We start from the raw sequence: 15,161 nt of genomic DNA, 5'->3' as shown, positions 1-15,161 counted from the left end.
CCTCACCGCCAAAATTGAAGACTTTTGCCTCTTATTTTCATAAAAAAAATACTTCATCTCTTTCATACCCGCGGGGGTATAACATTAGTTTCCAAGTGTGGCAAGGTTTAAACAGCAAAAGAAAATGCATATCTTACCAAGGAAAGATTTTTAATTTGTTTCCAAATCTTCACCATGTCTAAGTTAAAATAGCCAAGTGTTGCCCAAACCTTAGACATGTCTTAATATTGTTGTTTATTAATGGTAAAAACTATTGATAGGATAGGAAAATTAATATTTATTTTTAACCATATTAGTAAAATGTTATGTTTTACTAATATTTATTCAGTTAATATTATTTTTTATGTTGTCTAATTTATCAAATTTTTAATTACTTATTATTTGTTGATATTTTTTCGACATTTGATTTATTAATTTAAAATACAAAGGACAAAAAAGTTTGTATTAAACGAAGAACATTACTAATGGAACAACTCAATGAAATTAGTGATCTGAGATAACAAGGAAAATGTAATATGTTCACTATCTAGGAGCATTACAAAGATATTTTATAGAAGAATAGTTTAATCATTTGTTTAATTTTATTTTTGGGTCACTTATATTGACGAGTTGCAAAGTTAATTTGTGCATCTTTGTGTTTTTCTCCAACTGCAGCTCAATTATGGCTTCAGTAACATGTTTTATTGGACTGCATTTTGGGCATATCCTGGTGAATTTTAAGGTATGATAAGAAGGTTTCTTTGTGCATTTTATGAAGAAAACCACTCCTATTAGCATTTTTCATATGGCACTTGTAAACTGGATATTTGTTATGTATTCATGAAACTTATTCGGATTGAATTCCAAAGAGCTTTTGTGGTTTTTCTAGACAGTTTTTACTAGAATGATTCTCAACATTGTGCAGAAGTTATTATGAGTTCAGGGGTATCTAATGTTACAGATTTTTTAAAGTTTTTTTCTACAGCTTAAGTCTTTCTTTGGCATGTACCCTTTTCTATATGGAAATGAAACCCTCGTTTGTTTCTGGGTTTAAAATAACAAGTTATCAGCAGATTGCCGAGAGTACATATTCTATGCAGTATGGTATCTTAGACTTTTTTTTTTCCTGGTTATTCACAGGGCCAGTGGGAGAGACATTATCTTTGGATAATCTCCTCCTTTGTACTTCTATTTATTGGAATATTTCTAGAGATGCTGGGTAAGCTCCTGACAATTAAAAGTATAATACCAGCACACACAAATGAAAGTATTAAAAATGAAGCTGCATTGAGGTAATACTTGACGTATTTCAGTTAGATTGATGAGGAAGTTGATATTTATGTTTTTTAATTAGCAGGAATGCCTTTAAACAAGCCCCTGTATACATTCAGCTACATGTGTTTCACATCGGGTTCAGCAGGCTTTCTCTTCGCTGCAATATATTTGTTTGTAAGTTTGCATATATCCTCTAGATTCTGGTATATTAAATTGTTAATTATATGCATTAATGTCAAAATGCAAGACAATCTATAAACAGGAAGAAGAGAATGCACTGAGAGCTTTGCATTTGCCAATTTGAAATTCCTTCATCATTGAATCGTTTGTTTCTGCACATCAATATTAATATTTACAATTCATAGTAGAAGAGAGATACTTAAGAGTCAAATGCTGATAATATATCCAACACTTTACAAGAATCGGAGGTGACAACTGTGGAAACCCAAGCCAAAATTCTATGCTATACTTTCACTCTCTTATGTAAGTTTACTAATAAGCAATTTGTCAGACAGTTTGTATGCATATTGTTCAAAGGCATTGCTGTCTTAAGTGATTGGATAATGGTGTGATGATTTTGTATCAATTTTGTTGCACCATATTTAAGACTTGAAATGACAAATCAATATTCAACGTTTATTCTAACAATAAAGGTTACTCTTGCTGTTCTAAGCAGCAGCACACTGTTGTGAGGTTTTCACACCATTAGCCCATTGCAAATAGACACCCTCTTTTTGCTTTAGCGGCAGTAGTAGATGTCTTAGGTGGTTTTAGTTGGCAACAATTTTGAAGTCTCCTAGTCTGGGAAGTGAGTTTGTGCAATTTTTTCTTGCTGCGAAGTAATGTTTGTCTGGGGTGTGAACAAGAATTGAGTTAAGTCTGTCAGGAATATAGAATTAAAACCAAGGGATTTGAGATGAAATGAGTTAAAACCTTTAGGGAATCCTTGTTCCATCTTTGATTCAAGCTTAGAAAGTCAATAAAGATTGAGGGAAGTAATATTGCTGAAGGCATGCCAAATCTTGAAATTTGGCTTTAAAAACCCCCAAAGTTTAGAATCTTTATTATAACTCCTATGAAGCTGGAACCTATTACAAATATATCTTGAAGTATGAGAAAGGAAATAAATGCAATTTATACTTAAATGTTATAAATGATCAAGTGTTGAATCATGGAGTTAGCTTGCAAGCAAAATACCCAAGTAGGGTCAGAATCCGACCCTCTTTGAGCATTATTTGCCAACATAGCCAAAATTCCACCCCTTTAGTCAAACCTTTAAAGCATAACTTGGTGAAGAACTTAAGGATTTTGAGCATTGTAATGTGAAAGGAGGGCAATTTGGAAGGTTCAACACTAAGAATTTTGGATGTTGGGTGGATTGCCGAAGTAGGGTCGGAATCGGATCCTCTTTGGGCACTTATGCCCAAACATGGCTATTTTCTGCCCATTCCATTTTTTCTTAAATCTTTAACACCTTTGGAATCTATGTAAAACTTAGCAAATTTGATGAAAAGTCACTTGAAAGAATGTAATTTTGGAGAGTTTTTGCACTTGGAAATTTTGACTGAAGTGGTGAGATTGCCCAAAATTCTGAGATTTCCGACCTGTATTTTGGCTCCAATTTTTGATGTCATCTTGGAATTGTGAAAACTTAGCAAATTTGGTGAGAAAATGCCTTGAAGGAATGAAACTTTGGGTCGGGCCGATTGAGTTTTTTGACTGAGATTTCCCAAAACAGGTCAGGATTGGACCTTTTTTGGGCATTACTGCCCCAACCTTCTATTTTGGATCCACCCTTTGATGTCAAGATTACAATGGTGAAAATTGGTAAATTTTGTGACAAAACAGCTTTGAGAATAAGGATCTTGGTAGCTTGATACTTCAAAATTTTTTGCTGTGATTACCCAAAACAGGTTGGAATCAAACTTTTTTTTGGCATTTTTGTCCAAAAGAATGAATTTTTGGACCTTCTATTTCGAATAATTCTCTAGCTTAGCTAGGAAACATTAACTATTGTCAGCCGACTGGATGGTTTCGGCAGTGTTTCTGTAGCCGACAGAATGATGGTCGTCGGTGTTTTGTATTCTGTAGCCGACGGGGTGTTGTCCAGCGGTGTTTTGTATTCTGTAGCTGACAGGGTGATGTCCGGCGGTGTTTCTGTATTCTGTAGCCGACGGGGTGATGTCCGGCGGTGTTTCTGTATTCTGTAGCCATCGTCGTCGATAAATAGTTTGTAGCGGATAGAATATTTGTGGCCGACGGACTCCTTCGGGAAGGTTCGGCGGTAGTAGTTATATCTTGTCTGGGATCATTGTAATGCATCTTGTGATATGATATGCTTTGTATGTAATGTCTGGCGTATGCGAATAATAATATAAGTTCTGCTGTTCATGTTCATTGTCTGTATGTGTTGATTTCTTTACCTGTACGATAAACATTTGGCGCCGTTGCCTTATGAATCTGAAAGGTGGGAGGAATGAAGATTAATGCCAAATCAGCTTAACAAGGATCGAAATAAGGCGAAGGGAAAAGATGGAATCCGTACTGCGCAAGAGAATTTAATTCTGGCACAGCAAGTCGAACGCCGACGGACATCGGAGCGCGGAAGAATTGTTGGAGGAGACTCGGCAGTGGGTGGAATTGGTGGAAGAAGCACGGGAGGAGTTCTTGAACTTGTGTTCGCCAAGGGAGGAAAACTCTGATGGAAGAGCATCAACTTGCACGGCTCGCAGTGCCGACGGAGCACGAGCGTGGAGTGATCTCTTCGTCCAGGATAGACTTCCGCGGGAAACAATTTCAGAGGATCCTTCTTCTTCACCAAGGTTCGCAGCTGTCCACACCTTCGGTGCGGAAGTGCAAACCGCCGGTGCACGAGTTCAGAATGTCAGTGCGGGAGTTCAGACTGCCGGTGTGCGAGTGCAGACCATCGGTGTGGGAGTTCAAATTGTCGGTGTGGGAGTGTCGACTGCCGGTGTAGGAGTGCAGACCTCCAGTGTGACAATGCAGACCTCCAGTGTTGTGATGGCGGGACCCAAAGAGAAGCTGCCGAAATTTGAAGGCGATGGTACAGCCAACCCCATCCGACATTGTAAGACATGTGAGACAATCTGGCGGGAAAATGGAATCACAGATGCCGACGAATGGGCCAGGCAATTTCCGGCAACCCTACGGGGTGTCGCGATTGATTGGTTTTCGGATACGGATCCATAGAAGCTAAATAGCTGGGATAACATTAAAAAGGAGTTCTTGGCGGAATTTAAACTCTTGCGGGATGATAATGAAATCGTAGCAGAGATTTTCAATACCAAACAGGGGAAGCACGAAACTGTTCGTGTCTACGCCAGGAGATTAAAAGACTTAATAAACAAAATGGAAAGCAAGCTGGCAGACGGATTGCAAAAAAGATGGTTTGTGGACGGCCTATGCTCGAAGTTGCGGAGGAAAATGAAAATTGTGCCGCCGTCATCATATGTGGATGCGTATAACAGAGCACTGGACCTTGAAAGTGAGCAGAAGACAAAGAAGAAGAAAACTAGCTCCTCTGATTCGGATGACGACGAGCCTGACAGAGATGATAGTAGCGACGACGAAGGCAGCAGCAAGAAGGTTCGTGCCCTACAGAAGGATATGGTTCGCATGATGAAGGAGTTTAAAAACATGCAGAAGCATCCAAAAGGCAATGAGCTGTGGTGTACGGAGTGTAAGACAGACGGGCATACTAAAGGATCGTGTCCCAAGAACCAATTCTGTGACATTTGTCAGATCATGGGCCATTCGACAAAGGAGTGCCCCTTTAACATGAAGACAAGAGGATCTCCGCAAGTGTTTCTCACACAAGAGGCTTCCCCGTCGGGTAGTAGCAGAAACACGAATACCGCCGGTGCTACATCCGGAGGATATAGGAATAATAGCAGAGGGCAAAATAACAACAATACAAATAATAACAATAATAATGGGAGCCGAAGTCGAACTCACTATGATGCAAATGGATGGTCGATCGTTCAATGTCGAGCATGTAATTTGTGGGGTCATTTTGCACGGGATTGTACAATGGCAAACACATCGAAATTATTATGCGGATGGTGCGGACCCGGCGATCACGAAGATTCCAAGTGTCCAAAGGCTGGAGTAAACTTGATCACTCTTGGCACGGATGTAGAGGAGGTTCTGGCAATTACACGGAGCCAAGCGGAGGAAAAGAGAAAAGTGGGGGAAGTGCAGGCGAACATTGCAAAGGCATCGTCGGCAGGGACATCTCAGTTGAAGGATATCACCGGCACCTTGGCAAGGAACTTCGCAGAACAAAACATTGTACGACAGATCTTACAAACGCAGATACAGGTCAGGATAAGTGACCTCCTTCTCACAATGCCCCAGTTACGGACGACCATTTTGAATCATACACCATTTTCGAAAGCACCGGAGGACACAGGAAGGGATAGTAGGGGAGTGATGACAACAGACCCAATGCTGCTGGCACTCACATCCGGATGGCATCCGGCAGTCGTCGAGATGGGAAAGCCGACATTGTGGCCACCTGCATTTCAATTGCTCACGGTAGACCAACATGGAATCAAATCGTTGGGAATCTTGAAAGCGCAACCGGTAACAATTGGTATGCAACCATTTTTATTGGATTTTGTGGTCATTCCATTAAAAAGAAAAGGATATGATGCTATTCTAGGACGGGATTGGTTGGTGCAAGCAAAAGTAAAACATGATTGGAAACGAAATACCCTATCAATGGAGCGTGGAGGCAAAAGATTCACAATTGACCTGCATACACAAATGGTCAGTAAGGAGGCAACATCGTCAGATTCAGAAAGTGACGACGAAGCATAGAGGAGAATGGAACCAGACGGAAGAGTATTGAGACTTGACGAAGGATCAAATGATGATGACCTGGACTTGGTGAATGGCATGTTCCACTAGCAGATAGAAGACTACGAACTGTTTCCGAGTTGCAATATGTTAACGGTCGACGAACATGAAAAAACACAGGACAATGAATGTCTGGAGGAATGCAGGGAAGCGGAAGAAGGAAAAACTGCCATGGCTAAAGCTGAGGGGAAGAACATACAGTCTGAACACAGAAAAACGAAAGATCCCACTGTCCGGTACATGGTGAATGGACCACGTGGAAAGAAAAGGTTACACCGCAGCATAAAATTAGTGGAAGGGCACCAACAACAAGGAAATAATCTAGTTGTGCGACGACCGCAGGCACAGTGGGCGATGGAGGTGGCACAGAACAAACGTAAGGCGTACGACGGTCAGAATGAAATCAAAGTGGAAAAGTTTAAGGGCAGATGGGTTGGACCATATAAGATTCGGAAGGTCGGCAACAATGGAGCGATCAGATTATCAACTTTGGACGGGTAGATGGTACCTTCGGCAGTCAACGGATCCAAATTTAAAATATATGGTGCCAGGAAGACTCCGTCACTGTCATAGGATGGCTAGTTGACTCCGTCGTCGTTGCAGAATGGCGATGGTCAGAGGCAAATTTGAGGTGCTTCGTATATTTTTTGAAAAAAAAAAAAAATTAATTAAAAAATAAATAAATAAATAAATTGGAAAAAAAGAAAAGAAAAAAAGAAAAAATAAAACAAAAAAAGAAAAAAAGTGGGCCGCAGGCAGGCAACTCTCCGCGGGAAAATCCCACGGGCAATTCTTCGCGGGAGGGACTCATAGGCATAATGTCCGCAGGTAACTCCCCGCAGGAGATAGCCCACGGGCATATCTCCGCGGAGGTTGTCCCACAGTCACCTCCCGGCTGTCTGTCTGGTCTGCGGAACCAACCCGCGGGGTTGTTTTCAAACCGCTCACTCACCGTTTGGTGCATTCAGCAATTTATGATGAACTATCGGCCACGGCAAAGGATCATCAACAACAGGAGGGTCATCATGTTATGCAATTGATACGAGACTTTTTACTCGACCTTCCTCCTCAGATCGAAACCTGCATTTTTGTCTTTCCGTCTAAACCCTTGGCGAAGATCTGATGCATGACTGTACCAGCCGCAACAACACCTCTGCCTGTGTTGAATTTTCCACTCTGTGAACCCAGCTCATCGTCAAAGTCAAGCTTTGTGTTGATGAATACGCTCTCTACACAAACATAATGGGATGCTTCACGTTCTCTCAAGCACATACGTCTCTCCATGAGGACTGACCTAGGAGTGGCATGTTGGAAATTAGAAGGCGAAAAGAATGACAAGACCCTGCGGTCACTGAACTGAGGGTTTCTTAAAGAAAAAAAAAAAAAAAAAAACGACGACAGATTCAAGTTGTTTGGAATGAGTTATAGATGATGCCAAAGGAAAGGGGACGCATCCGTAGTTGCCAGAAAGAGTGCAGAATCGGCAAAAAATGATAGAAATGGTGGATATCAGTCGTGGGAGTCTGACCAATTGAGAAGAGTTGAAGTGGCTGCAGGCATGGACTTTCTGTGTACTAGAGGCACTGGGAATGTGTTGGCTGGGAGGCTATCTTGGTGGATGCGTAGAGAGCTCGGGAGGAGCTAATCATCTAGTTGGAGGCAGTGCAGCGACACTTAGCTTAGTGGACCCAGTGTTGGAAGCAGAGAAAGCAGCACAGGTGGCTATCAAGGTCAGCTTGAGGAGACAGTATTGTGTTAGCAGAGGCTATAGGCACGGGACAAAGTGAAGCGATGTGACAGAAGCAGATTTTTCTTGTTGTAGTCACTCTGATGATATATTTTGTTTGTTAATTTGTCTCAGATATTTTGTAATTGTCATCCGGAGACGACTTTTCTTTTTGGGGGGATGGTGTCAGCCGACTGGATGGTTCCGGCGGTGTTTCTGTAGCAATATATATTGATTTGTTCCAAATTCAATATATATTGCATCCCGACATCTTGATTTGTTCCAAATTCAATATATATTGCATCCCGACATCTTGATTTGTTCCAAATTCAATATATATTGCATTTTCATCCCAAGTATGAAGTAAGGATCCGATTTAAGGTCTGATTGGTGAAGTATTGGAGGGCAGATCAAAATTTGATATAATTGGATTGCACAAGAAAGGTTGGAATCCAACCCTCCTTTGGCATTTTTTCCCAAAAACTTGTAATTTCTGACATCATTATTTGTTGTTCAGGTTCAGTGTTTAACTTCATTTTTGCCCAAAAACCTGCAAATTGTGATGTTCAAAGTGCAGACCTTATCCACTTCAAATTTCATTTTCAGTCCAAGGCTAGAGGGTCGGGATCAATTGGGAAATTTTTAACATTGTATTGGCAAAATAGGTCAGCCTCCCTTGGTTAGTGTGCACCCAGCTCTAGAGTGCCAATAAATTAAGTTAACAACGGCTCATTTTGACATCACATCAAGGGCGAATTTGTAAGAACCCTGTTGGCTCTTCCAAGAATTTTGTTGGAGAAATGTGCTTTGTGTTTTTTTGTAATATAAGGAATGCTCTTACAACTGACATGAAAATTCAATCACTATGAATGCCAACACGATAATAATGAATTGCAGTTATTACAAACACTCTAGATAAGCAATTTAGAATATAAATGAACCTGGGTATCGTTGGTGTTGGAATTTATTGCAGCAGTTTATATGAATCCACACCACCAAATAGAAAGTACTCCTTATCAGAAAACGCTGCTAGTAGTATGACACAACTAGCAAATAATTCAGAAGATGATCTTGAATTTTCAAACACAGCTGTACCAAATCAAATGCTGCTTCAATACAAGAAACCGCAGCATACATAGATGTCTCTTAGTGATGTTTTCAGCCAGAATTTGCAAATAATACTCCCATAGAAATCGCTGTCCTAGTTAGTGTTAATGTTTGGTAGCTTCAGTTAGAAAAACTTGGGAGGCTAAATTGAATATATATATATATATATATATATGATTGTGTGTGTGTGTGTGTGTGTGTGTGTGTAGTTAAATAATTAATTGTATGTTAGTTAAATAATAATAATGAATTGGAAGGGACATGTCTCTCCATGTGTTTTCCAATATAAGAGAGAAATCGCTGCTCTTGGAAAATGCATATCAAACATTATGGCAACACAATTACATTTGTAGCAATCTCGGAAGAGCAGTTCAATTCCTTCTCGTCAAACGGAGTTTAGGAATCCTAAAGAACATTCGAAAAGAATCGAAGTAAACAAAAGTGAAAGATGTGCTATAGGGAAATTTATATTGCATTGATTGTTTTTTTAATTCAGAGCTTGATTCTATGCAAGGATTTAAAATGGTCAATGCCTTTAATCATCATTTTATGTGTGAAATTGCAAAAATGGTTCAACACTAATAGTCATTTTTTAGCGCACCCTTTTTGGTCAATTTGGGAGCCAACATGTTGCACCTAAGCTACTTATTGTCCTTTTTTCTCTGACATGTGATATTGGAGTTTGTCAATAGATTGTATTCTAAATTTCTCCAAGTCTGAGGTCGTCAAATTAAGCTTAACTTGCTATATTTTTGTTCCTTATAGGAAAGACTATTGATATTTCCGAGGAATCCAACAAAGGTTTTATGTTCAATGAATGTTCATGTCATATCATGCTTAGCAGGAGTTTTTTTTTGAAATCTTTGCATTGTTCATTGGTTCAAGTGATTTGTTCTAGCTAGCTAGCATGCATGGAGTATGTATCATATTGCACATGGCCTATGCACACATTGATTTGAAAAATAGAGATTGGTTAAGCATTACAAGTATTCAGAGACGAGCTCTATATTAGTGATTCAATATCAAACAAGATAATAGTGACCAATAAAGGTGTAAAATTACGAAAGGGATAACGGTGATGGAGGTGAAAGGAAAGTCATCCAGCAATAGCGTCAAGGGACAACTCGATGAAGGGATAACAAATAAAGTTTGAGAAACAATATAAGGGATAGGTGTCGCATATGCCATGTATAGATGGTGGCCCGTCACTCAAGTGAAGTGTTAAATGGCGGAGAACACATTTTGGAAAAGATGCCTGCAACTAAATTATGAAAACTCTCCTCGATGCCAATGCACATCACTAAGTGGCGTGCGTGATGAGAGTTGAAGAGAGTATGCCCGTATTCAAGAACATAAAAGTATTGCTAACAAGATATGCAAGTACCTTAATAAAAAGCTTAGAACAAAATTTCGGCACTGTATAGCAACACTTTGGAAAATGTAAAGGAGTCGAACCCATATCTTAAACATATGTGTTTAAGAGAAAACCTCTCGTCTACGATCTCACATGCCATGCAAATTCAAGGAACCTTTGAACAATGAAATATAGATTGAACAAAAAGATACAATCTATAAGAATGAATAATTCCTTGTACACAAAGACGTAAGACATGGGCCCTACGCATCATGTAAGGAGAAGTGAGATAGGCATGTAGCACGAAATCCAACTATGCACGTAGATGACAGAAGAAGCGAGTCAAGGAGAGTGCACATAAGAGATATCTGGCACCCACTCGATAAGTGTAAGTTTGTATCATTACTAGTAATAATTATTTGGTAGTTATATTATATGAGATATCATAAGTGAAGAATTATTAAGGCTTGGGGTACCAATCACATTAAAGGGTAGGTATAAGAGGTCTACTGTTTAAGGTTCTCTTTTCACATTTGAAATATATTACTTAATTTTCTTATATAGATATATGGTAAGTATATATGGGAATTCGTAAGGAATGCATTTCTTGTATATGAAGATATAAAAAGAACTAAGAATTGTGAGGAGAATGTGTATACAAAATATTAAAGTATATATATAAGATTGAATATATGCATAAATGTTAAAAGTACTAGATATTTATCTATGTTATATATTGAAATGATCTTATGTCATTATGTAGATGATTTATTATTCTTGAGTATGATTTATTTTAGCACACAATCATAGACACTGCTCTATCGATCAAATAATAGAGGATACTCCATTTATATGTTTCTCCAAGATGTATTCCTTATATTTGAAATTGGCTTTGAGACCATGTTAGTTTTCATGGATCATTGCAAATGTACTAAGCACTGCCATGTTAGGTATGTGTTTTCTGAAGCAATGATCTCTTTCCATTTATAGGGAGAATCAACCAAGAAGAGACATCTCCCTTCAAGGGACATGTCTATTCATTATCACAAAATTATCACAGTGACAACTATATTGTAATAATTAATTAACTATTACAATATAAGTTAAATTATTCCATATAAAAATTGTCATAAATAAATTATATATCTCATATATATAATTTAATTTTTCTAACTGAATTATAACATTAACATATGTAACATACTAGCTGGATGAATTGTTAAGATTGATATTTGATTATCACAGACCTCTTGAACAAATAAATAGACAAGTAGTCTGCTTCAACATTTCCATGACTTGGCACTCTGGACCTTGGAGTTGATTGATTACCCAGATCAATTTGAAATTTAAGATTAGAGTCATCTTCATACTATCTGACTTGCATTGTCTCAGAAGGACCACCAATAGTTCTCCTTAAAAGAAAACAGGTTAAGACTTAAAATATAGTGATCTCCCTTAGGGGTATATGATCCTTGTAACCAAAAGCTGGTGATATTTGCAATCGCTTCCCTTATTATGATTCAGGGCTTAACTTGTAGTTCTAAATTCTAGGTTCTAGGTGGAGTATACCTCTAGATATCATTGCTCCATGCATCCAATTAATGATCTTTCTCTTTTCGGGGAGATGCAATCAATTGTTCTAAGAAGCATTCTATCTATCACAGAGATTTATACCAATTAGATTTGTGCACTAAAATTCCTCATCGAGTTCAGCATTAGGTGGCAGCATTGTTAAAATCTGTATATTATGGATTAGAACACATTCAATTCTATATGTATTGCATAATGCTTCATTCTACTTGATACCCACATTTTACCAATCATTCTATTATGACAAGCAGAACCTTTTCATGTTTCTCTTCTGCTTGCATTTTGGATAGAGAGAAGGATTTCAAAATAGGTTCTATGTTTCTTTGTTAATGCACAGATCCTACAACTTAGGACTCTCCTCATGAAGACTCAATGAAGAGTGATTTACATCATTCCATTGCTATAATGAATGCACAATGTATATGTGGTGGATATTTTGCAACCGACAGTTTTGTGAAAATCTAGTCGCAAAACAGGGAGACCAACCACAGCGTATGAGACCAAGTCTCTCCTACATTAAAGAAAAGGCTCCTCATTCTCACCATTCCTTGGATGAATTCAAGGTAAGCAAGAAGTTGGGAGATTTTGGAAGGAGTGTTACTAATATTCTTTCCTCTTAACTTTCAGGAAAGAATCCACTTACTCGCAGAGCGAGTAATTGGCAAAATGAAATCTCTAACTACACTTCTATTTAGTATTTGGAAACGATGATACTGATAAACCAACACCAATTCAAAGGATGATTGAAAGCGTACTGGTTTGGCTCTAATTCCTGTTTGTTTAATTTATAGGAAAAATCGCTACCATTGGGGCGCAATGACTTCGAAAAGTAGGATCTCTATTCTACAAGAAAAACCTCTACCATTGGGATGAAAAGACTTCTAGAAGTAGGGAAGTTCAAACTATTTTTCGTGAATTTGAGATGGGAACACACACTGCAGTCAAAGCTTCTAGTATGTGTATTATCATAACCACTCCCAGTCAAAGCTTCGGCTCCGATTGCTTCTTAACTCACTACGCTCTGTTATTAAACACACAATAATAATATGAATCAAAGACAATAGGCACAATTATAGTCAAAGTTTCTAATTTAAACTATTACAATTGCTTGTAGTCAAAGCTTTGAATCAAATTGCTTCTTTTATTCACTTTTCTCTCAAATTTGTACTACACAATCAAAGTTATGCTTGCACAAGTGTGGCAGAACTTTCTTGCATACAACAAAAGATGGTTATTACAATGAGGGGGCACTCCTTTATATAGGCAAAGGAGTTGAGAAAAAGGAGGAAAAAGTGGGAGCAACTCAACCAACTTTGACCCAGTCTAACTATCAAGAGAAATTATTAGATTACATGTCATTACACATGTAAATCGTATTACATGTAAATACACAATTTTCTGCAATACATCCTCTCCAATTACAAACATGAAAGAAGAAAAAGAAGAAGAAAGAGTTGAGGCTATTGATTCTAAATTAATCAATCCTGTGGATTGTTGGCAAAGGCCTTTTACTTGATGATGATCATGGGATCGGGGATTCCTGTATTCTATACCACTACATTCACCATGATGAATTTCCACTTGTGATTTGAAAACTTGACGTGATCAAGCTTTTCCTCATTCCAAGTTGTGAATTATCTTGTCAGACTTGCACATTCTAGATTTTTCGACACTTTGAAGACCTTCTCAATGATGTCCGGAGGTAAAATTGGAACAACTTTCCGTCAAGCATTTGCAACTTCCTTTTTTTTGGAACAAAGTGCTTGGCACATTCCCACACAAACTCAAGTTCTTGGACAATCATTGGGAAAATGAAGATAAAATGAATTACTGCTTCTTGAGAATCAAAACATGTCTTCTTTATGGGATATCTCTATTTTTTGAAGAAGTTTTGACATATCTTAAAGAGTGCGCCACAACATGAAGATAATAATAACATTTTTCAATGAGATTGAATCCTTGAGAACATTGGGATTTGACTTACAATGACAAATCCATGAGGGGTGGGTATTCGAAGTATGGATTAAACACTTATGGAACACATATGATGGCTGGAAATGAACTGGAAACATATGTATTTGGATGGAAAGGGCCAAAGTCGGACTTGGAAAGATGGATTACATGTGGGCAATGATGGGCTTTTGTGGGTATGGCCTAGAATGCAAGTTCTATGAATGCGTGCAAATGATAACTTTTGACTTTACAAGTGTGACCTTTAGTCAAAAATGGGTTCTCTGAATGTCATTACACGTAAAGTGGATTACATGTAAAACCAACATGCATTTAGGTTTGGAAGATGGAAATGTGTCTAAATGGGAACGAAGGATGAGATTGCATGTAAATGTAGATGGAGGGTGAGATTACATGTAATCGCATATGGAGAATGAGACACAACGTGTTATGACATGGAAAGTGGAATTGCATGTAATTGCATATGAAAGGAATGGATGCAATGTGCCTTGGCATGTAATGATGAATATGGAATGAAATGATGCACTTGAATGAACATGTGGAAGGTGGTGTGAAGTGAAATGTGCTCAAGTTCTTGGGAAAGAACTTGCAATTTTTTCCAAAAGAAGAAAAACGAGAAAACAAGAAAACAAGCACAAAACAAACACATGCCTTTGGTTTTAGACTCAAACATGTCCACTTACTTGGAGATAAGCATCAATTGATGAGCAAGTTTGAAAATGTCCACTTAGAGATCAAAGAGCCAAAATAGCAAGAATCATTCACTTTGAAGACCAATTATCCAAATGTGGATACTCAAACAATAATTTGACTTCTTCCATATTAGCATTCAACAAATATTAATGAGTAGTGAAGGGTCGAATTTGATATGAGAATGCCAAAAATGTGGTCTCCAAGGGAAACAACATCCGTTAAAACTCCAAAATGACCTCAAATGTATGGGCTGGAAATTCCATTTTTTGAGTTTTTTTAACAAAAACGTGTCATTTTCAAGCAAAAATATGGGTCGTTTCGTAAAAACGTGGCAAAAAAATGCATGTATTTGAGTCATTTTTTATTTAGGAATGCAAAAACATCTTCCCCAAATGCATATACATGGACCCAAATGAAAAAATGTGACTTCAAAACGCATAAAAGTGGATAAAAAACCCTTTTTTTTTGAGGCGTTTTTTCAAAACCTTGATTCATAAAAGACATGAAATGAAGTTTTTTTGACATCTAAAGGCAAAAATGTGTTCTTCAATAGGATATATATGGATCGAAACCTCAAAATGACTT

General features: G+C 38.0%; 1 protein-coding gene across 4 annotated transcripts in view; it reads left to right on the top strand.

Annotated features, from left to right (window-relative positions):
• The window catches only part of LOC149570898 (uncharacterized), a 387,041-nt gene that overhangs the window by 295,003 nt on the left and 76,877 nt on the right, over window positions 1-15,161 (top strand). For 3 of the 4 annotated variants that reach the window (XM_089812456.1, XM_089812457.1, XM_089812454.1), the window contains exons 9-11: window positions 655-721; window positions 1,120-1,198; window positions 1,334-1,428. In XM_089812456.1, coding sequence (XP_089668582.1) covers window positions 655-721; window positions 1,120-1,198; window positions 1,334-1,428 — 241 coding nt within the window. The remainder of the gene's footprint in view (window positions 1-654; window positions 722-1,119; window positions 1,199-1,333; window positions 1,429-15,161) is intronic. The other variant, XM_089812455.1, reaches the window with a different exon arrangement.

This window comes from Cupressus sempervirens, chromosome 2, assembly GCF_028749045.1.
Source record: "Cupressus sempervirens isolate cs-2001-9-10 chromosome 2, ASM2874904v1, whole genome shotgun sequence".
Taxonomy (NCBI): Eukaryota; Viridiplantae; Streptophyta; class Pinopsida; order Cupressales; family Cupressaceae; genus Cupressus; species Cupressus sempervirens.
The sequence above is the reverse complement of the archived record's forward strand: the minus strand, read 5'-3'. Positions and strand labels throughout refer to the sequence as shown.